A 22,607-nucleotide genomic window follows, 5' to 3' on the forward strand; every position below is an offset into this window, starting at 1 on the left:
GCATCAGACACACATTTTCAAAATCATGGTCCTCTCACCAGGGATACAACCAGGATGGGGAAAGGGAGCAGCACAGAAGGCCCTGAAATTCTCAGTGTGCTGAAAGGCAGTCAGCAGAGGTCAAAACTCGAAGGAAAGCAGGTTTCTTGGAGGGTTCCATCACCTTCCAAAGATACAGCAGGACTTCTGGCAGCTGGGGGTCTCATGGAAATCTACAGCACGTCAGCAGCACACATTACCAGACTGATCAAATGCCTTCACTGCTTTGGGCTTTCATTTCTGCAGGCCCTATGAAAACACCCTCATCTTCCACACAATCACTTTTGCAGACCACCTCAGGATAGTGAATTACCTGGGGTAAGCCACCCTAACTGTCTGCTGATGCACCGGGGTTTTCTTTCTTCACAGCTAAGAAGAGAATGTTGGGGGAGGAATTAATTTAAGCAAGAACCTGCCAAGCTGGCTGCTATCCAAACTGTACTCTCTTTTTACTACTGTGTTCCTCGTGCAGGCTCCTCCAGCCTCTGTTTTCTCAAAGAAATACTGAATGATAACATAGGATGAATGATAATGTGGGAGACTTCCCTAACACCGTTCTCCAGCTCCAAAAGGAGCTACATTCTGTGCTTTGTTTTCCACCCAAAGAGCAGGAGCATGGCTCTGCCACTGGGCTTTAGGGGTTTCCTGCACTCTTCAGCCAGAAAAACACTCCCACAGTGCCTTCTCTCCCTCGGGATGGGACCAAGCAGCCACCCCAGACCCCCTTCCCACACCAATAATTCCAATTCCCTCCCCTGTTTCCAATTGAGGAGGGTGTTGTTTGGGGTGTCTGTAGGTGCCAATCACACTCTGACCAAAAACAGGGCTGCAAAAGAAGAGTTCTTTTAAAAGAAGACCCTACACCATTCCCAGAGTGGAGAAGCCTTATCAGATGCACAAAGCTCAACTGCTGAAATTGAGGACAAGAGCAAACAGAAATGAACTGGGGGGAGGAAAAAACTAAAAAAACCACATATTTTCAGTTTTTGTAGTGCTGTTTTTCCCGTGGAAAAGTGGAACAAATTTATTCCTTAGCATAACTCTAAGCTGCACATATTAATTAAGCAGAGAAAGGGAGATAATATATTTTAGTCGGTAATACCAGAAAAAATCACTGTTTAAAAAAAGAAGCCAGACACCTTTGGCCATTGAACATGAGTGAAATGGGACTTCCAAATGGCTGGAAAGCCTGGGGGAAGCAATGTGTTATCAGTCCCGGGTCGTTGTCTGCTACTGTAATCTTGCCCCTACAGATAAATCCCGTGTTGGGCTGCCTAAAGTGAACCAGCCCATGGGGGCATTTTGCTGGGTTTATAAAGAAAATAAAAAGAAGAGGGGAAACCTCCCTTTCAGTGCTGCACCGTGGGTGGGAAAGCAGCTCTGCCTGGCTCCTGTGGCAGGGCACATGCTGGCTGGTGCTTACCTTTGACAAGGAATTAAAGGCGGCGTGCGCTCGGTGCGAGGCGGCTCCAGCACGTGTGTCACCCATGCGTGTCTGCTTCGCCATCAGCGTGCATGGCTCGTCATCTGTCTGCTCTGAACAATAACTGTTAGGTTAGCAGCCTTTTCACTTGTAAATGTAAATATTGTATCTAGAGCACAATATTTGAAACACAAAATACGGTGTTATTAAGACAGCGCTCACACATCAATTCTTGTGTGACTATAATTTGTGAAATGCCTTAGGAGGGGCTTATAAATAAAGTATAAGGTGTTATTATGAAATACATTTTAACCAAATGCACAGAAATGTCTCGTTCCTATTGAAATCAATAGCAAAACTCCCACTAATTTCAGCGGTGAAAAGAGGAGAGACCCTTGGAAATCGCTGCATTACACCGAGCAAATACATCACAGCACATTTCACTCTTCACGAGTATCACAGCTCTGGAAGAAAAAAAGGGGGTGAAGATGGATATTAGAACATGCTGGAGATTTTCCTGCTGCCGGCTGCGGTGCCTGGCGAGGCAGCACGTCCCCACGGAGCCACGCTCCATCCATCCATCCATCCATCCATCCATCCATCCATCCATCCATCCATCCATCCCCTGCCCGCTCCCAGCTGCGCTCCCGGGCTGCGGCAGATCCAGCGGGGGTTCCGGGCCGATGCCACCCGGGGCGATGCCCCGTGGCTGGGCTGGCAGCAGGGCAAGGCTGCCCGTGCCCCGCGGAGCGCCCGGCAGCGGCTGCGGGCACCGAGCGCATCGCGGCTTCTCCCCGATGTGCAGCCAGCCAGGCGGGCACTTCTCCCCTTCCACAGGGCACGGCGAGCAGCCAGCCGGCCAGAAATGCCCCCTCTCCGCCACGGCCAGCGGGGCTGTCACTGGAATCATCCCAAGGTCCATCCGCGCACATCCCGCGGCTTTGTCGCAGAGCCCCCGCCCGGCAGGGAAAACCTTGGGAAGGGCTGGGGATGCGCCACGGAAGGAAGGGTTGGCACTGCACCATGGAGGCCGCTGGAGCACGGGCAGGGGAGCTGCAAGGCCGGGAAAAGCCGGGAAGGGCCATGGGGAGCTGCCCCTGCCCGCGCATCGGCACCTGCGGGAGCAGCGCGCAGAAGCTGTCGGGGAGGAAGGGATGGGAAGATCTTTTTCCGTTCCTGGTTGAGCAGAAGTTGGCGTTTCCATAACAAGCTGCATTAGTGGGTATAAACACGGTAATTAGCTGTACAAGTGCTGGGTTTGTACCTGTAATTAATTGTTCCCGGATTCAAGTTAGCCGTGTGAGGACAGACCTGCCTGTTGTGGTGTTCAATGCAATTGGTCTCTTGCTTATAAATACAGCTCTGATAAAAATTTACTAAATGTACTAAAAAAATGTACTAAATGTACTAAAAAAAATGTACTAAATGTACAAAAAAAATTTAAAACTGTTGTTCCCTTGACATTTGTGAATGGATGTCTTTAAAACTTAAAATATACTTAAAACTGACCAGTATCAAAATCAAAGCACATTTTTGCTTGCTTTAAGCTCTTCATTTTAATAACCATCATCTCATGCTTTGAGCAAAGCTGCTCTTTTCCCCAAAGGATCCTGAGTTTACGTGCATTTAATCTCATCTGCAGCACTGCAGCCGCCTCAGCAGCACAGCCCTGCTACCCCAATCTCCAGTGAAGTGCTATCAAAAATGCCAAAAGGAAAACATAACCAGCCTGGATGGTACCTCTGCTTTACAAAGGCTGCTTGTGATGCCTGTGCTTTGACTCAAAACTCCCCTCACATTGGCTTTTTAATCATGAGATCCCTTTTTTCAGCACAGCATCGAGAGTAACAACCGCAGCACAATGAGCCAGCTTCATAGATATGGGAATGTTTAGATTTCCCTGCCAGTGACTAAAGGCCTTTAGCTTTCACTAGCCAGTCCCAGCTCGCATTGTTGTTGCCTGTTGATTTGTCTTCTCTCATTATTCCTTGACATGCAGCTCTCCACCCACGCCCACACTAACAACCCTCACACAAAGCGCATTGAGGTATTAACCAGGTTACAAGTTCAATGGAAAATTACACTAAGATTGTGCTGTGTGGCAATATAAAGGGATGGCATTCACTCTCCCAAAGAGCCTGTTAAAAACGCAGCTGGGTTGTTTTTTTCCCCCTTTCAAGCACCCTAACAAAACCAATTTTTAGGAGTGGGGGGTGTACATCTGGGTGTACGTGTGTCCGTGCGTCCTTTAGGTACAACGGGGACAGACAGACACAGGCCTGGCACGGTGCAAATCCCCTCTGGAAATTCTGCTGGGTTCTGGAGTTCATTTAGAGCATCCCCAGAAACCCCAGCTAAATAAACAGTTAGATACATGAACCTATCTTTTTGTTAGCCCAAGTTACAGGCTGAAAGTCTGTAAAAGTGTTCCTTCAGAACCTCTCCTTACTGAAAATAAAATCAAAATTAAACTTAAGGCTGTCTTCTTTTTGTTAGCCCAAATTACAGGCTGGTGGAAGGGCTGAAACTCTATGAAGTGTTCCTTAAGAGCCCCTCCTTACTGAAAACTGAAAATAAAATCAAAATAAAGCTTAATGAGGTTAACCTAGCACAATAACAAAATTTGCAACACCACACTATAAGGTTAAAAAGAAAATAGTATAATAAAGGAAATACAAAGGCTTTGGCATGGTTTTTACAATCAACAATGGTTAATCTTGATATGTAGTTGTGAACAACTTCAAAACACTTAAGTTTAAAACTCTTGCAAGCACTTTTAATTGATTAGGAATGAATTCTAGATGCACAAAGATGATTGGACTGTGAACAGTAGTACAACTATATCTAAGAACAATTAACTCTTGCCGACCAAAAAAGAAACGTATGATGCATGGAAATGTGTATAAAACATCTATAGAATATTCTTGTCAAATATAAATGAAATTAACTTTATTATAGAAATCATTCTGGGAGATTTCTAGGGAAGACAAATACTTACATTTCGACATAAAACAAATCGGATTATATCGAAGACACAATCTACCTTTTATCTATCAAACTCTTTTCTTCATGGCAGCTCTCTCTTAACCCCTGTTTGCACATAGCTTCAGCCGTTAACAACCTTTGGAAATACCAACAGATATTTTTTCTTACATAAATCTAGTGCGTGTTGTTCCAGGTTCAGTTATATGCAATGGAATGATACAAACTTGGAACGTCAATCCATAATCTATGAACAGATTGGTAGAAGTATTCGATATATCTTGATAAAACTCTTAAATTCGTGGCAAAGCTTGTTGATCATGGCTTCTTTTTTTTTTTTTCCTTTTCTTTTTTTTTTTTTAAACAACTTCATGACCAACACAGATCAAACATCCATCCAGTCTACATTGTTCTTTTTTTGTTTTTTCATTATAACATACAAATGCCCATTTACAAATAATACACCAAAATGAATAAAAGTTTGGATACCAAAATGAAGATTTGTTCCAACTGATATAATGCCTTCAGTGTACAAAGGTCCATGTGAAAGTCTTTTCCATGTGTTACAGCATAGGGCACAGTTGCAGTACAGAAGTACTCTGAGAGCCATTCTTCCTTTATAAAATACTGCTGAACATCCAACTGTTGTCCATATAGTCATTTACGGAATTAACACATGTTTTACTGTAATCTTGGCCAGTATTGAGACATATCAGGTTCACTGCCAGGAACTTGAACTGGAACTGACACTCCAGGGGAAATGAGACCTGAAAATTGAGAGGGAAAATGGATGTTTTAGTTTTTTCTATACATAGCACGATTTTTGCTTTACGGTTTCACAGATTTGAGCTTGTATTCCAGTAAACATCAAATTATCCCAGCAAACATCAAATCTCACCATCTACCAGCCTGTGGAATCAGGGGTTGGGGGTGCACATATTTTAGAAATTATGCACATCTCACCGATTGTCGTTATAAATAAACTTTCACGCTTTGAGATAAATGCCAGAGCCTCTGCTCATTTGTATCAGTTGAGAATTCAGCCCAAAATACACAGAACAGTTCTATTCTTTTAAAACGTGCCTGGATTGCTCCTGTTTCTGCTAACACTTGCCCTTTTTTACCCTGATTTGCCTTTTTTATGCATGGGCTAATATTTCTACAGGTTCCCTGCCTCTTTGATAACTTCAAACCTTTAGCAATAAATAACATCTGACACAGACACGGTAAAAATGTGCCCAGTACTGCAAGCAGTTTCACATACACTTAACCTCACCACTGTGGATACCTCTGCTGAAATTTAATGCTGAAATAAATGCTGATTTAGAATTTAATTACACAGGGAAGATTTTGAGGGGTGGGGGGGCTCACTGGAGAGCTTGCCTCTGTCCTGCTATTTCCACACCACCTCTGTTAATCAGCTTTCTTTCCATCTAGCCCTCCAAGGAGCAGCTTAAAAATCAGAATTTTTTTTTTTGCTCTAGTTTGCAAGGTTATATATTTTCATCCTCTGCCTGGTGTGGCAGCAACAAATCCCAGCAGAGAGAGCTCCCCAAGCGATGGGGAGAGACCTCTCAAGCCAATACAGTGAATTCTGATGGCTGGAGCAGACAAGGCAGGCTGGCAGGGAGGCTGGGGGAGCAGGGAGCTCACTCACCTGTGGAAGTGGTGCCAGAGGTGCCCATGGGCTGGCTGTTCATGTGTGTCTGCATGTGAGGAGGGGTGTATGTATCATAGCTCCGTCCATTCACCGATGGACTGGTGGGCAGCATGCAGGAGTAGGAGGAGGTCTGGCTGGGCACCGGGGGCTGTGGGGGCAAAGCACAACGTGGTGAGTGGCCCTGCAGCTGAAGGCAGCATCACATCCTTGGGCATGGACGTGCCAGCCCTCAGACAGCAAAAAATCAGCTTCACGTTTCAAATTCAGGCACCCCAGGGTAAAGACCTATTTAGGAGACAAACAAAGCAGGCCCTTCATGGAGGCTTTTGGGCTAAAAACCAATATGGACAGTTACTGGAGCTTTTTCAGACGTGCTTGGCGAGCAGATCCCTACATCCAGATGCTGATGGAGGGGTTACATCCCTAAACCTGAGTGCTGTCCAGCTTTATACCCATCTTCCTTTTGGAAAATGTCTCCTACCACTTGCAGCCAGAGACAGGGCCAGCATCTTACCTCCTATTTGGTGCTGTAACTAAAACAAAACTAGTATTTTAGTTACCTCACACTTGGTGCTGTCAATAAAATGTAACTAGCATTTTAGTTACCTCACACTTGGTGCTGTAAATAAAACGTAATTAACATTTTAGTTACCTCACACTTGGTGCTGTAAATAAAACGTAATTAACATTTTAGTCACCTCACACTTGGTGCTGTAACTAAAGCCACTCCACTGAGGCTGGTCCTGCATCTGCCAGTGTGGGGCACATGCACACAGACCACGGGTGGGGCTGGGGGGCCCAAGGCTCAGCAGGAAAATCCCCCAACCCCACACACACACGTGCATCGATCCCCATCACTGATCCCCATCAGCCACCCCAAACCTGTGCCAGCAGCATCCCTGAACAGACATCTCCATTTACCTCAACTCCAAGCCCTAACCCCAATGTGCCAGGGGGGACAGCAGCTGGGGCAGGGGCTGAGGGATGGCACAGTGCTGGAGAGGGACCAAGCAGAGCCTTCTCCTGCTCCCGGCTGCCGGGTGAGTGCTGACCAGCACAGCCAGGGAATGGGAAGCAGGATGAGTAATTCCCACCCCGAGCACAGCAGACCCAACACATCTGCACACATTTCCTGCCTGCACACCCCTGCCACATGCCAGCAGCCCTCACTGAGAGCCCCATTTGCTCTGGGAGAGCACACAACGCTCCGTGCACCCACAGAGAGATCCCTCCGAGCCGCCTGGCTGCCCTGCCACGCTGACCACGCAGGCAGCGCTTTCCAGCCAGCCTCACACGTGCTGTGTCCCTGCCCAGGTGCCCAGCGGTGGAGCAGGGGCCTCCTGCTTTCCCAAGGGTCCCCTCCTGGATCAGCCTTTTGATCTTTTGTCATCTGCTGCCAGCCCTGCTGCCGGGGACGGCGCCGCCGGCCTCGCGCGTCACGGAGCAGCGACCCGGCCAGCGCCGCTTCTTTCCACAGACTTGCGAGACTCTAACTTTATTTGGTTAATTTTGGTTCAGCAATTAGTAACATGGTAATTGCCGCAGCGAAGGAGTCAGGCTCTCTAATCTGCTCGCCTGTCTCTAGCAGTGGTCAATGCTGTGCGCCTCAGACAAAGCTGTAAAACTCCCGTAATTGGCCAGCACCTTCCTAGGCCAACCCCACCATTAAAAAAGGAGGAATTTTGCATCTGAAAGGTCTATAGAAACAGACCCCAAAGGAATAGATTTCTTCCTAACCCAGCTGGTGATCAGCTAATGCTTTCAGGCATGAGGATTGACAGCTCTTGCAATTCTGGCTTAGCTGGCATAACCACTGATGCTAATCACATCCTTCCCTCTCTCAGGTGTTCCTAATGTGCCTCTGCCACGTTACCTACATCCAGAAGGTCGGATCCCTCCAGCAGCTTATTCAAGCAGCAATTTCCACAATATGGCATCAGCAAGTTCCAGAGGTTAACCACATTTTTTTTCCCCAAACAGCATTTTTTTTAACCCCAGATTTGTTGCCTTGCAAATCTGAGGACTTTTCTCTTTGGGAACCCGAGAAAAGCGCTTGTTGAGCACCACATCTTTCAGTGCCCTTTTCCTTTCTGATTCCCCCAAATAAAGCATCTGAAAAGATGCCACTGCAGCACGGTTTGGGTCTGTAATCCCTCGTGGCACGGAGGAAGGGTCCCCACCCACACTCCCACACAGCCCAGGGGCTGCTGAGTGCCCAGGCAGTGCTGTGCCCTGGCGTGGCACTGGACTCACTTGCATAGGCAGGTTGTTGGCCATGGTGAAGCTGGGCATGGGCGGCAGCGCGCTGTACGTGTTCGTGAGCGCCGTGTCCGTCCTGCCCAACATGGAACCTGATGTGAAAGAGGAAACTATAATAGAATAGACAGATAGATGGACACATTAGTTTAACCACAATTGCAACTGGCAGCACAGCCTCAGAGTCTCATTTGGCCCAGAGGATGGATGGATGGATGGATGGAGATGAGTGTGTTGGGGGCATTACCGGGGGTGGTTGGTTGTGGGATCGGCTGGTAAACACTTGTGCTGAAACTACTACTGATGGGAATGTGGCTGGGAGTGTTGCTGGCTTGTCTTCGCTGGTTCCTCAGCTTCTCTTCCCTTCTCCACTTGGCCCTTCTGTTGGAAAACCACACCTGGAAACACAGCATTTGAGAGATGTGAGTGACCTTACAAGGACTAGAGGCACAGGGCCTCTCCCACGCAGCCCAAGAGCAAAGCAGCGGGGGAAAGCAAAGCCAGCTGCTGCTATTTTCCTGAAAGAGGGGTATGGGCAAATATCTGATCATAAATATGGCTTGCCCCATGCTTTGAGAAGCCAGGAGTAACAAAATCAGAGTAGAATAGTAAAAATAATAATAGTCATAATTGCAGTACCTGTATCCTTGCTTCAGGCAGGTCTATTTTAGCAGCTAGTCTCTCTCTTGCAAACACATCAGGATAGTGGGTCCTCTCAAATTCTGCAGAAGGAAATATTCTTGCATTAGCTGCAGAGTTGATGTGGCTGACTGTAAAACCAGAGCTGTTCCTGCACTGCCTGTGCTCTGAATGCTCCTAAGAAGCATCACTGTAAGGGCAAAGCTGAGCTTTCTGCCTGTGCGTTAGCGAGGAGGACGCCTTGCCTGCTGGGGAGCATTGCCATGGGGATGGGCAGGCTTGGGTGCAGTGCTGCATCTCTCAAGAAGCAGCCAGGGCTTCTGCCTCCACCGAGGGGGTCCCCAAGGCAGCTGTGACCCTGTCACCAAGAAGCGAAATGGCACGTCGCCGGATAGCAGCGCAAAACCAGGACAAAGCTCCGCGGCGGGTCCGGGGCGAGGTGCGCCCAGGCCGGCCAGGGAAAAGGGCACCTGCTCCCAGCCCCGGGCTCTGGGGATGGGCAGTGAGGTGGGGGCAGGCGTGGAGGGCTCTGCCAGCCCCCTGCCTGCCCTCGCCTCCCCAGCAAGGCAGCACAGAGGATGAGAGGAGAGTTATCCCCCCGAGAGGATCCCAGGGTGCAGCATCGGTGGGATGCCTGCCCTGAACACCTCGCCTTCGAAAACCATTGTAACAGCTTTGCAGGGCACACCACGGCCAGCAATGAATATTTGTGAATAAAAGAGCACGGAGGGAGCCCCAGAGCTTAAATATATACATATATATAAGGCACAGGAATGGCTGTGGTAACATTTGGCTGGTAATGTAGTCAGGGCACATTTTGTTTTCTCTCCTGCTTCAGCCATAGGAAAATGTCACTCACCTTTCTCAAGGGCTTCGATTTGCTCTTGGGTAAAGGATGTCCTATTTCTCTGCAGCTTCCTTTTCAGCTGGAGTCTCATTTGGGCCTCGTCTGAGTCTTCTCCATTAGAGCTGATGGAGTTAGTGTTTTCCCCTCCTCCCTCCTGTTGCGGACAGCCATCTGTGGAACCGAGAGAGTCGGAAAGTGAAATGCAGGTACTCGTGTTTGAAGATCCCTATCAGGGAAATAATGCAACTGGAAACGAGTTCAGCCATGTTTGCTGACACCCTCCCTTGAAAATGTCTCGGGTATCAAAGCAACGCGGCGCTAATGGCACAGGTAACACGGAAACATTTCTGTTTCCAGCCTTACGTAAACATCGGAGATGAGGAATTACCATCACCTGGTCTTAATTTCATTTTGTTTTCCCTCTGGAATAAAACCTGCATAAAAATACTTTCCCCTGAAAGTGATTCTTTCCATGAATCCCTGCTGGAGTGCCATGGCGGTCTCCTCCGTCTGCTGCATTTATTTACCTATTGCTATATTTAAAATAGTGATGTTCAGTATTTCAGATTATCTATAATCAGTAATTCCTATCTAATCAATTAGATGTTGATAGGTTTGCAGAAAATGCTATTAAGAAACCAAACCAAGCTTGTAATCTTTTTAAAAAAATATTTATCCAGTTTTTATTTGAATTCTGCACAGTCAATTTCATTTTAAAGGTTGTGAATTTAGAAGTGCCTGCATTGTTCTGCAGTTTTATTCAACTATTGTATGAGTGTGCATTGCCTTGACACCTATTACTGAGCACAGCTGTAATTATATCATCACCAAGAACAGGCTATAATTGCTGAAAATGGAATTTTATATTTAGATAAAAGGACTGTCCATTCTTTGTAATGTGTTGCACCAGAGAAAAGTAAGATTTCTTTTAAAATTTTAACATGTAATTTTAAAAGAAATAGTAGCGAGTTCACTAACTAGCTAAATACGCCGTTCTGCAGCTGAGCGCTTGGCATATCATTTAAGTGGTACATTTTTAATTAGGGCATTTCCACCACTTTTAATGCAATTTCTGCCATTAAACAGGGGAAAGTTTCATTGTGCTGGGCTCCCGGGCAGGGGCAGTGCGGCCCGGGGCCGGCTGCTCTTGGGGGGCTCCGCGGGCACCCCCGAACGCCGGGGCCGGAGGGACGGAGGCTGCCGGCGAGGCAGAGAAGTCCTTGTCCTAAATGAGCTCTCCCTCTCCTTTCAAAGCATATTTTTCGAAGCGTTTTTGATGTCGCATAAAGAGGGAGCCGGGGTGAGGGACGCATGGACTACTTATGCTAATTCCCTTGAAAAGTTACGCCAAAAATAAATAGCGACACTCCCGCGACATCCTTTAAATATTGTGGGAAATCAACTTTAAAGTAATATCATTTATAATCGGCGAACAATGGCCCCGGTCTTCAAAGCTCGGGGGGAATTGTGACAGGATCTGGTGGGACCCTTTCAACCACTTTGAAATGTTTTAAAACCCGAACTTTCTCCTCCATTTAAACACAGGGATTCAGCGGCCGTGGTCACCATATGGGCGGCCGCAGCCCCATTGAGGCGGCCGGCGGCGGGTGAATAGCGGGGGGGCGGGGGGAGCCGCTTTTCAGGGCACACAAAGCCCCGGGCCCGGGGACGGCCGCCGCGGCGGGGCAGCGCCCTGCCAAGCGCGGGTGGCAGCGCCGGGGGCCGCGCCCGCCCGCGGAGGGGCCGCGCTCACCTCCGCCACCGCCCTCATCCATCACTGTCCGCTCGGGCCGCGCCCGCAGCGCCCGGGGCCGGGGGGGCGCCCGGGGGGATGGACGCGGCCCCCCGAGCCGGCAGGGGGACGGGGGGAGCCCACCGGGCAGCCCCCGAAACGGGCGGCCCCGGTGCAAAGTTTTGAGGCTGTGCTTATTCGCCGCCCCGTCTCGGCGCGCTCCCCGGCTCCCCAAAGCCTTTCGGGCAACCTAAAGTTACACCCAAACTCACTTGTGGTCATTTCCAACCCCGTCCCCCCAAAAATCTTTCGGCCAACCTAAGGTTTCACCTAAACTCGCTTATGGTCATTTCTAACCCATTCAGACAATCTAACGTTTCACCTAAACCAGTTTATGGTCATTTCCAATCCTGTTCCCCCAAAATCTTTCAGCCAACCTAAGGTTTCACCTAAACTCGCTTTTGGTGATTTCCGACCCATTCAGCCAATCTAATGTTTCACCTAAACCAGTTTATGGTCATTTCCAGTCCTCCCGTCCCAAACCCAAAATCTTTTGGCCAACGTTTCATCTGAACTCGCTTATGGTCATTTCCAGCCCCATCCTCCCAAAATCATTAGGCCAACGTAAAGTTTCACCTAAACTCGCTTATGGTCATTTTCAAACCCGTCTCCCCAAAAATCGTTCAGCCAACCTAAAGTCTCACCTAAACTCGCTTATGGTCATTTCCAACGCCGTCCCCCCAAAAATTTTCCAGCCAACCTAAGGTTTCGCCTAAACTCGCTTATGGTCATTTCCAACCTCATCCCCCCAAAAATCGTTCAGCCAACCTAAAGTCTCACCTAAACTCGCTTATGGTCATTTCCAACCCTGTCCCGGACAATTAAGATATCTTCTTTTTAGACACACACCCCTTCTTTTCTTTCTTTTTTTTTTTTTTTCTTTGAGTTTTGGTTGTTTGGTTTTTTTTTTTTAAAGCCCCTAAAAGAAGCTATCTCAATAGGGCTGTTCCACCTTCCAGACCTAATCCGTAAGAAAGCAAGTGAATGTCCGTCCCTATTATCCTATAGCCAGACCATCTGACGCTGGGTATAGGATTTGTTTCCTGGAAAAAAAAAAAAAAAAAAAAAAAAAAAAAGACGCTGGGAAATAAAATCATTCCTTAGTTTCTTAGTGTCTTAATCAGTGAGGCGGAAAACAAGCAAAAAAAGATAGCAAACCAATTGCAGCACCTCTCAGCTATAGAGCCGGGATCAAAACATTGTAGCATCTGTTGAAAGAGAAAGTGTCTAAATCCTATAGAAGGCTTTAGTCTTATAAGAGAGGGAGGGGAGAAAAAAAGATAAGAAACAGTGTCTCGGTGATCCCTAAAACCACTAAATCACTGGAGAATTTCTCCCGGATAGAGATGTCTCTTTTTGTTCTGTCAGCCCTCATGTATCCATTATTTTATTCACTGCTGCATGGCGTTTATCAGATTGAGACCATATTTGTACCCCTCTGAGACCTAACCTCGCCTTATGCTTTTTGAGTAATGGACTCTTAAAATCCAGCAACATACCCCTGGCTAGGGAAAAACATTAGAGGGAGCATGAATATTCCAGAGGAAATCCATTTTATTAATTTTAATTTCGCCGGGCGGATGTTTTAAGTGCCTGCCTGCCTCCCCCTCGCACACCCGCGGCCCGAGCCCTGCCCTGCCTCAAGTGCGGGTTTCGGACAGGGCTCCCGCGGTCTCCCGCGGAAACTGCGCTGCTCCCCGCGCCACGGAAGGGTCCCCAAAGAGCCCCCGGTCCCCCGCATGTCCCACCCCGGGCACAGCGCGCTCTGCCGCCCCGGTGTGCCCGCTCCGCACCCGCGCAGCGCTCCGCGGCGGGGAGCCCGACATTTCTCCTTTTGAGCGCCTTTCCTAAGGGCAAATAAATAAACAAAAACGCCCAAGAGCTCGCTGGCCGGAGGGAGCCGCGGAGGGAGGGCGCGCTGCCCCGCGGCTGCGGCACCGGGCACGGCCGGGCCCCGCAGGTAAGGGCGAGGCCAGGGCGGCCCCGGCTCCTGGGGTGGACATCGGGCACGCAACAAAATGCCAAAAGAAAACCCCGCAACCGAACAACAAAAAAACACCGAAGCGGGGGTGGGGGGAAGCGAGGGCTCCGCTCTATCTTTCTAGTGTCCTTCATAGACTGTTTTCTTCTCTTAAAACTGACATGTCTAATTGGCAAGCGGTGCCATATCGTGTCCAGAGGTCTCCTGTGGAACATTTCTACAGCTGTCTCCTTCAACTAGACGCTTATTCATGTCGCCTTAATGAGAAACAAAACGATCTCTAATGAGCAATTACATAGCGACAGAATTGTTCCCATAACAAATTCTTGCGTGTGACAGAAACATCCTTTGTACCAGATATTCCGCACACTGTTACCGATTTTTTTTTCCTTGCGGGGTGAAAACAAAAAGCAGGTTGTTGTATATAGACACCTCTTCTAAAGGAATGACCAGAGCCAGGGAGAGCCGAGCCTCAACAGAGCCCGCATTCAAAAAGAAGCCATTAACCATCTTAAGTATGTAACGTAACATCCCATTATCCTTCATATTATCCCCTTGTCATTCCTACAACAAATACCTATTAATCTTCAGGATAAACAGTTTCCTATATTTACAAAGTTGTTTCGGGTCCATTGAGGAGGAATTACAATCAGCCCTACGCAGATAGCTCCCGATGGCCTCGGCTTTGGGGAGAGACCCCGGCTCGGGCAGGGAGCGGCAGCCCCAATTAGCGGGCGATGGGCGAGGTTCAGGCTCAGCCCCGCATCCCGCCAGGCTGCCGGCACCGCGGATGCTGCTGGGCTGCCCCTGCCCACCGAGGGACGCCCACCGCTCCGCACCCACCGGGCAAGGGGCAAGGCGGACCCATCTCCGCCGAACCGAGCCGAACTAAGCCGATCCGGGCCGAACCGAGCCGATCCGGGCCGGGGAGCGGCCGCCGCGCTGTGCCTTACCTTGAGCGGGCTGCCCGGGTACCGAGGTGCCGGGATACCAGCCGGGCCGGGTGCCCCAGGTCCCCGTCTGCCCGTTCAGCATCCTTAGCTTGTCGTACATCCCGTCGGCACCCATCTGTTGCTTTTCGCTAGCCAGGTTGCGTAGGACTCTGTTTATCGACGACACCTGGAAGGCAAAGGACAGGAAAGGCAATGGTAGTGCGGTAGCGCGCTCCCCGCCAGGCACCCGCGCAACCCCCGCGTCCCCCCGCGCAGCGGGCGGCTCGACCTGGGCGCAAGTCAAGGCTTCCCTGAGCCGTCCCCGCCGCCCCGGCTCGCTCACTGCTGGTGGTGGTGGTGCAAACAAACAAACAAACCACGGGGGAGGGGGGGAAGAAGGGAAAAAAAAAAAAAAAAAAAAAAAAAAAAAAGCAAAGGGAAAAAAAAAAGCGCCCCAAACCCAACCCTGCAAAACCAGAGTGATGGCTCCGACTGATGCTTGCAGTCCTGAGGCGCCAGGCACAGGGGTGACCCGCATATTGGTTTTTTTATTTTTTTTTCCCCTCCTTAAAGGCATTTGTCAGATTCTGTATGAAAAAATGCGTCTGACCCTGCCACATGCAAATGATGTGAACCTGCTATCCTCTCTTCTGATACCAAAACAAAGGAAGCAGAGGCTCGCTACGGCTACCCAGCATTGTACACGGCACACAGGAAGGTTTTTTTCATGAACTTACACTGGGTATATTATCGTTGGTACAGACCCCCTCTGATAGTAATCTGTCTCGAATCTCCCACGCAAAGATGGAGGGGCACTCTCGTTTATACTGCGCTATTTTGCTTACAACTTCTGGAGTCGCTACTCTCGGTTTACTACCTCCGATTGCCCTGGGTCTGATGGAGCCAGTTTCGTAATACCTGCCCAAAATTTTACTCACACATCCATTCGACACCTGGATAGGGAAGCGGACAGAAAATCACATTATTAATAATTTCAAGACAAAAATAAAATTGTTTAAGTATGCATTAAACAATGACAAGCTTACGTTTTGATTGTCCAGCACTTGGACTTTTGCATCTGCATGGGTCTATAACACAAAAATATACCTTAAATGGTATGAGAACTTACTTAGAGAGTCTTTTTTTTTTTTCTTAAAAAAAAAATTACATTCGTGGCCCTACCCTCTACAAAAGTGATACTTTAAAAACATTTGGAAGGAAAAAAAAAAATCATCTGGTCAAAACGTAATTCTCTTAGTATCAAGGTTAAAATACGCCTTAAATGCGAACAATAGGTAAACCAGACTAGTCTCCATCCTTCTCACTGCTCTTAGCCAAAGGACTTGAGGGGGAAGGGGTGAGTGAAGGGTTTTCAAGACCAACATTTACAAAATACCCCTGAACTGCGCCAGATTGCAGGAATGTCCGTAAGGACAGATTCCGGGCTAAAACGGCGTGGCTTTGAAGGGCTTTCTTTTATCTCTCTCTCTCTTTTTTTTTTTAGCTTTTTTTTTTTTTTTTAGGTATTGTTTTGCTTTTTGGAAGAAAAAAAAAAAGGTAAAAATTAAAAAGTAAAAAACCAAAAACCAAAACGAGTAAGCCACGCCAAATGCATACAGATATCACAAAATCATAAGTAAATACGGGGGGGGGGGGTACGGAGGGAAGGAGAGGAAACTGAAATTATGCCGAGCCGTATAATTCAGTTTATTACAGCCAACTAACTGTAAACGACAGTGCAGGTTATCACCGGATGGAAATAAGGGGGAACGAAAAGCGAAAAAACTGCGATATTTGAGAAGGCATATATATATATCTCTATATATACGCATCGGAAGGTCTATTTGCAGCAAGAACCGAGCGGATGGATCGCTTTATTAGGCTGGAAGGCGGGTGGTGGTGGTGGTGGCGGTGGGTGGGTGTGGGGGGGTCGCAGCAGCGCCCGGCGGTGACACAGCGGCGCTGGAGCGGAGCGGACGGAGCGGTGGGAGCACGGGGGGCGCCGCCGCCTTCACCTGCAGGATCCGGGAGATGTCGCAGGGCCGGGCGCCGCTGTGAGCGAGTTCCACGATCTTCTGCCGCGTGGAGTCGGGCAGCGGCCTCCCGTTGACGAACACCCCGCCGAGCTGGTTCACGCCGCTGTGACCTGCGGGAAGCACAGCGCCCACCATAGCACCCTGCGCTGCCCGTGCCCGTGCCCGAGCCGCGCAGCCCCCGCCGAGGCGGCACCGAGCCCGTCCCTGCCCGCCGCTCCCCGCCGGGTCCCGCCGCCATCCTCGCCCTCCGCGCCTCCCAAAACGCGGCCGCGGGGCGCTGCCCGACTGCGAAACCCGCCGCAGCCACAAACCCCCGAAACCCAACCCAAAAACCCAGAAATATTCCTGGCCGCATCGCCTTGGGTTGCTCCTCTGCATTGCCTTTTTTCTTTTTTCCTTTTTCATTTTTTTTTTTTTTTATCCTCCATCCCGCCGGAAAAAAAAAAAATAAAATAAAAGCCCAAAGCCCAAGCCCAAGCGAGCCTGCCTGCATCCGCACAGCCGCAGCTCGCTTCGCCAAAAGCAAAGCGAGAGGCTGCCTCGCCAGTGCCCAACCTGAAGCTCCAGGCTTTGAGGGTCTCCCTGGAGAAGCTCTGCTCTACGCGCTCTCCGCTCTCCTCTCTTTGGAGCCTCCTGATAAATTGACTCCAAGAGCCCAGGCTTCTTAGCAATAAATAAGCTCCAAATATAGAAGAGGGGGAAAATATGATGAGCCTCTCTGACATTTGTCTTTAAAATAAAACTAGCTGCACGTCAAGTTTGAGCTTAATTTCTGGAAATAGGCGGAAGTCGCCCCGGATCATGCATGGAAGGCTAATTGAAAAGATCAGTTGGAGCACTTGTGGCAGGCGTGTCACTTTATGACAGTACTCTGCTTTTGAAAATTGCATCGTCACGACAAATAGTAGCATGATAAAACGACCCTTTCTGTCCGCATTTGGATATCACTCAGACTAGATTGAACTCTACTCGCTCTCCCTCCGAGGGAGGCTGCGGTTCGCGGTAGCCGGGGGCTCTGCGCGGACACACCGAGGGGGCGCGCTCCCCGCGCAATGGATTCGAAGTGACATCGGGGCTGGGGAATTTGCCGCCCCGGCCCAGCAGCGCGGCCGGAGCTGCGACCTGCGCTTCCCAGCATCCAGCATCCATCCCTCCATCCCTCCCTACATCCCTCCCTCCCTCTCTCCCGGGGCGGGATGATGCGCGCCCGGGGGCGCAGTCCCGCGGCTGCTCCCTCCCTGTGCTCTCAGCCCCTGATCCCCGCGAATTCGTGCGGGGGAGACCCTCGCCGACATCAAAAAAAAAAAAAAAAGGCAGCGAGGAAAGCAAAATCAAAGTTTCACTTAAAAGGTTAAGCCTTAATCATTATATAATTTCCCTGGAGAGCGGTGTAGATCTCGCCCAGTGGCAATGATTATGCGCCTTGTATTCTATTGCTAGTCATCTAATAGGAAAACATATGGTGTCAATTTGGATGCTCTGCACCATATACACCCAGGAGTTATTAACACAAAGCCTGAAGAGCCCGCCGCGACCTTTAAACAAAATAAAGGCTTCACCCGAATGATATCTTTTCTGCGTTTTGCAGTGGCGATCCCAAACGGCCGAGTGAAGGCATCCCCCATTACCATAAACCCTCGGCACGCCACGGCCAAGGGCAGCGGCCGCCGTCCTTGCGAGGCGCAGGTAAAACCCTCCCGGGCTGCCCGGGCTCCGTTTTGGCTCGGGATAAATGAAATTGCATCGCACGCACACGCACGCAGCAGCCCCGGCAGATAAATAAGGGCAAAACCGCCACAAAGTAACATCGAAGCAGACCAAATTAAAAAAAAAATAAATAAATAAAGGGAAAAGAGAAAAAAAAGCGCTTCGCTCAAGGGATGTCCGAGAAATCCCTAAAACCTCTGCTTTTCCGGATGCACAACTTATTAATGGGTTTCAGGGTGGGATGATGAAGGGGTCCCGGAGCCGCGCGTCCCCTGTCAGGGTCCAGAGGAGCTCCGCGCTCCGCGCAAGGGCCGCGCAGCCCGACCTGCGCTCCTCGCCGCCGCAACGCGCGCAGAACCAGAGGGCCCTCGGGCTGCGGAGCCCATCCCGCCGAGGATCCGCGTCCCGAGGAGACGAGGCCTAGCCCGGAGCGGCTGGGACCTGCCCGGCAGCCCCTCCGACCCCCGCGCAGCCCCTTCCTCCGGGGCGCAAAGAGCGGCCGCTTCTCCAGGCCACCACACCCGGCTCGGTGCCCGCGTTCTCTCACCCTGTCCCCTCTGAGAGGCACACAGGCCTACCCACGAGGTCCTAAACAACAACAGCAACCACAACAACAACACAAAAAGCCCCCACCCCCCAAAAAAACCCCAAAAAATTAACAAGCCACAGAGACATCGGGAAGCGCGCAAACCCAAAGGTGGCGAGGAGCCGCACCTAACGCGGAGCGGCTTTTTCCTGCCCAGCTCGCAGGGCAGCCAAGGCAGGGATGCGGGCAGGTGCTGGGCCTGGCTCGGCGGCCCCAGAGCCGTGCCAGCGCTGCCGGGCCCGGCCCCGCAGCCCCCGGGGTACCCGAGCCCCGACGGGGCGGGCGCGCAGGGCCCCGCTGCCCGCGGAGCCGCCTCCCAACCCGGCCCGGCCGGAGCCCTCCGCCCGCTGCGCTGCCCGCAGTCACTTACTGTTCTGCATGGTGGGCTGAGAGAGCAGAATCCCACGGGGGTCGCCTATAGCAGTCTAGCAGTGACAAAATAGGCGTTAATCAGGGCAGGCAATGCACACGGGTTAAGCTGCAGAGAGGCTAATATTGCACCGGATAACTTTGTTATCCTTAGGCATCTTCCCCCTCCCTCCCCCGGTTCGTTTAAGGATTTGGGGGCTTTAATACCTCAAGGCAAAATAAGAAAAAAAAAGAAAAAAAAGAAAAAAAAAGTTCATATGTATCCCTAACTCGCAGGGGGGGAAAAATTTTAAGAAAAGCAGCCCGCCAAGTGGTTTCTCTTTTTAATTGCATGCAGGTGGCGTACTGCCTCGTCGTTAGTGCTCTTCGCTGAGGTGGTGTATTAAGTGGAGCGACAAGAATCACAAAGAGAATCCGAAGTCATGTTTTTAAACTTGCCTGAAAGCGGGGTGGACTGTCCTCTCATACAATTTAGGGACTCGCACATCTGCGTGTCACTAGTTAAAGTCTTCCCTCTAGGACAAAGCAGAAGAAGTACATTAAGAAGCGTGCAGCGGCGCCGGGAAGGTGCGCGGGCGCTGCGCGGGCGCTGAGCGGGGGGCACACGGCGGGGGGAACCTTCCGCCGCTGCCCTGCGTGCTGCGAGCGGGGCTCCATTTTTACCTCCGAGTTTGGTTGTTTTGGTTTGGTTTTTTTGGATTTTGTTTTGTTTTGTTTTTGTTTTGTGGTGTTTTTTTTTTCTCTCTCTCCCCCTTTCCGCGCGGCGCTCGCAACTTTTTCTCCCCCAAACTCCCCGTCTTGTGATTAACTTCTTTTTTGGTCTTTAGATCTTCCCCTTTTTCACTGTACTGTGACACACGCTGTCTACCTCGCCTCACTGCCTTAAAAAGTAAGAACAGGAGGGGGTGAGAACTGTTAAACAAAGCCTACAGAAAGCGAACAATGGCCTCCATTCTGCTCCTCTACCCAAACCCCGAGTGCAGAAACCCAGGCTCCTTAACCGGCCGCGCAGCTTCCCAACTCAACGGACCAACAACCCTCCAACTTACAAAGAGCAGAGAAACAAGCCCCTTCTCCCTTCATTAGTGCCTGCCTTGACCCAGCGCCTGGACAGTCCCCAGCGCCTTCCCCCCCGCTCCCTCCCTCCCTCCTTCCACTGCTCCCTCTCTCCTCCTCTCGCCACCTTCCTTCTTCCTTCCTTCCCTCCCTCCTTCCCTCTCCCACCCCCTCCCGCCGCCAGCCCCCGGCCCACTTATTTATTTATTTATGCGTCCCCGCGTATTTATTTGAAATCGTCGCGGGTGAAAATGGAAAAGTAATTTCTCGTTATAAATATCTGGCGGTAATTGTGTTACTGGTGCGAGTTGTTAGGGGTTGTAAAAAGATACAACAGCTCAGTGGGGTGCTCAATTGGGGAGGGACAATTACAATAAAGAGCCCATTCAAGGGGGTTGCTAAAAAAAAGGAGGTAAAATAATGAAATAGTCGCAGCCTTCATTTTCTCTCCCTTTTTTTTCGCCTAAAAATACTCATTCTCTTTCTTTTGCGCCTATAATGAATATTAATTTTACTCTTCCTGCATATGATGGAGAAACCAAAGAGGCACGTTTCCCCATTCAGGACCAGCCACGGTATAATTTATTAAGTAGCTTTTAGTAATCTCAAATCCATAAAAATAAACATCAAACAAGCACTTTCTCGCAGCGTGAAGACTTTAGCTGGTAAATATTTACTGCTCTTTGGAGAGCTACCTGATTAGCAGCAGAGCAAGCTACGCTGCACACTCCAGAGGAGACGCGGGAATATCTCCTTCAGCCGAGCTGAGCGCGGAGCCATCCCTTTAACACACCGAACACGTCTGCACGGGCACACACCGAGCGGCGAACCCACCGCCCCACACACAATTTCCTCCCGCATTTCACGCAAAAATCCCAAACGCGGGGCCTACGGGGCCAGAGGAGCCATCCCAAAAGGCAGGGGCAAAACTTGCAGCTCCCAGCCCTGCCCGCACGCACCTCGCCAATGACACCGAGAGGGTTTGAGAGAAAAGAACCGGGGGGAGGAAAAAATAAAAAGCCGCGGAACAAAACAAACCCAAACACAGCCGAGAGCGGTTTAGAATAGAAGGAGAGGGTAACCGAGGTCTGCAGCAAGGTAAGAGGGGCGAGGAGCTGCTCGTGTTTGCTCGCCACCGCCTCCAGCAGCGGCCCCGGGCAGGCCCCGCACGGCCAGCGAGGCATCGGCTCCTCCCGCGGCACCCCCGGAGCCCCGGCGCGATTTGCCGAGTCCTCATAGGCAGGGCCTAATCCGCAGCTCGGGGTTTAATCTGGAAATCTTGGCATAATCTCATGGCAGAGAGCATTTTTTCCCCCCTCTCCCGGTGAAACTGTGTTCAGGCGTTAAGGGCAAAGTTTCGCCTTCCCGGGGCAAACGCGAAAGAGGTAAAAACGAATCGGTTTGCGGTGAGTTGCTGGTGAAGGTCAGCAGCTATAAACATTTATTGTCAAGGGCCACTTTTATTATTTTATGCCCCTAAAATGGGGAAGATGCACTCACTTTTCTTCTCTAGTACGTCGTTGTCGTTTTCCAAAACAACCTCTGCCAGGTACATTGAATCATTCGAGAAAGTTTGTTTTTAAACTTTCCAGAATTTATTCCTGCTCTGAGTGCCCATGTAACCCCTCCGTGCAAAGCGTTACAAGGTTAAATTCAAACTCAGATTTTTTTTTTTTTTTTTTTTGCAATTGCACTTGCGAGGGAAAATGGAATCAAGTTTATTGCTGCGCTTCGCTGGAGCAATCATTTTTTTTTTCTTGCATGGCGAAGAGTTTATAAATTCTTGAAAGTTTAAAAAAAAGGCTTTGCTGTAGTGAGGGATTGGATCAAAGAGGGTTTTGTAGAAATAAAAGGTGTTAAGGGTTTTTTTTAATTTAAAAAATAACAATAAATTAAAGCATTTGGATTGAAAAAGGGAGTAAAAATAATTCCCCAGAGCGGCAGCAGGGCGAGCCCGGTGCGGGGCAGGACGGGGCGCCCGGCGGGGCTCGGTGCGGGCTCTCCGCGCCGGAGCTGGGAAAGTTGCCGGCACTGGGGACAAGTTGGGAAGATCCCCGGGTGGCTGATTAAAGCTGACAGCCCTTCAGCTCCGCTCAGCTCCCCGCCTGTACCGCGCCTGGGAGCTGCCTTGGCCTAGGATATGGGTTCCTTTTTTTAATTTTTTTTTTTTCCCCTCCCCACGCAACTCTCCCGGCCGCTCTCCCTGTGTTTTTCTCCACCGTCAGGAGCGAGCCTTCCCTAACGCAGAGCACAAAGCAGAAGTCGGGGCCGCCCCGGGGGCAGCGAGGCGCCGCTTCCCTCC

The 22,607-nt window shown here is 50.1% G+C and overlaps 1 protein-coding gene across 1 annotated transcript; it reads right to left on the minus strand.

Annotated features, from left to right (window-relative positions):
• Positions 1 to 4,162: 4,162 nt before the first annotated feature.
• Positions 4,163 to 21,580, minus strand: PAX6 (paired box 6). Its single transcript, XM_064715623.1, is given in 15 exon segments — positions 4,163 to 5,211; positions 6,102 to 6,252; positions 8,358 to 8,473; positions 8,608 to 8,758; positions 9,000 to 9,082; positions 9,859 to 10,017; positions 14,573 to 14,738; positions 15,289 to 15,504; positions 15,598 to 15,639; positions 16,567 to 16,697; positions 17,143 to 17,160; positions 17,163 to 17,266; positions 19,251 to 19,305; positions 19,688 to 19,764; positions 21,388 to 21,580. Coding segments are annotated over 15 exon segments (1,710 nt in total). The 5' UTR covers positions 21,543 to 21,580; the 3' UTR covers positions 4,163 to 5,125.
• Positions 21,581 to 22,607: the final 1,027 nt, after the last annotated feature.

Source organism: Zonotrichia leucophrys, chromosome 5 (genome assembly GCF_028769735.1).
Source record: "Zonotrichia leucophrys gambelii isolate GWCS_2022_RI chromosome 5, RI_Zleu_2.0, whole genome shotgun sequence".
NCBI classification, from domain to species: Eukaryota; Metazoa; Chordata; class Aves; order Passeriformes; family Passerellidae; genus Zonotrichia; species Zonotrichia leucophrys.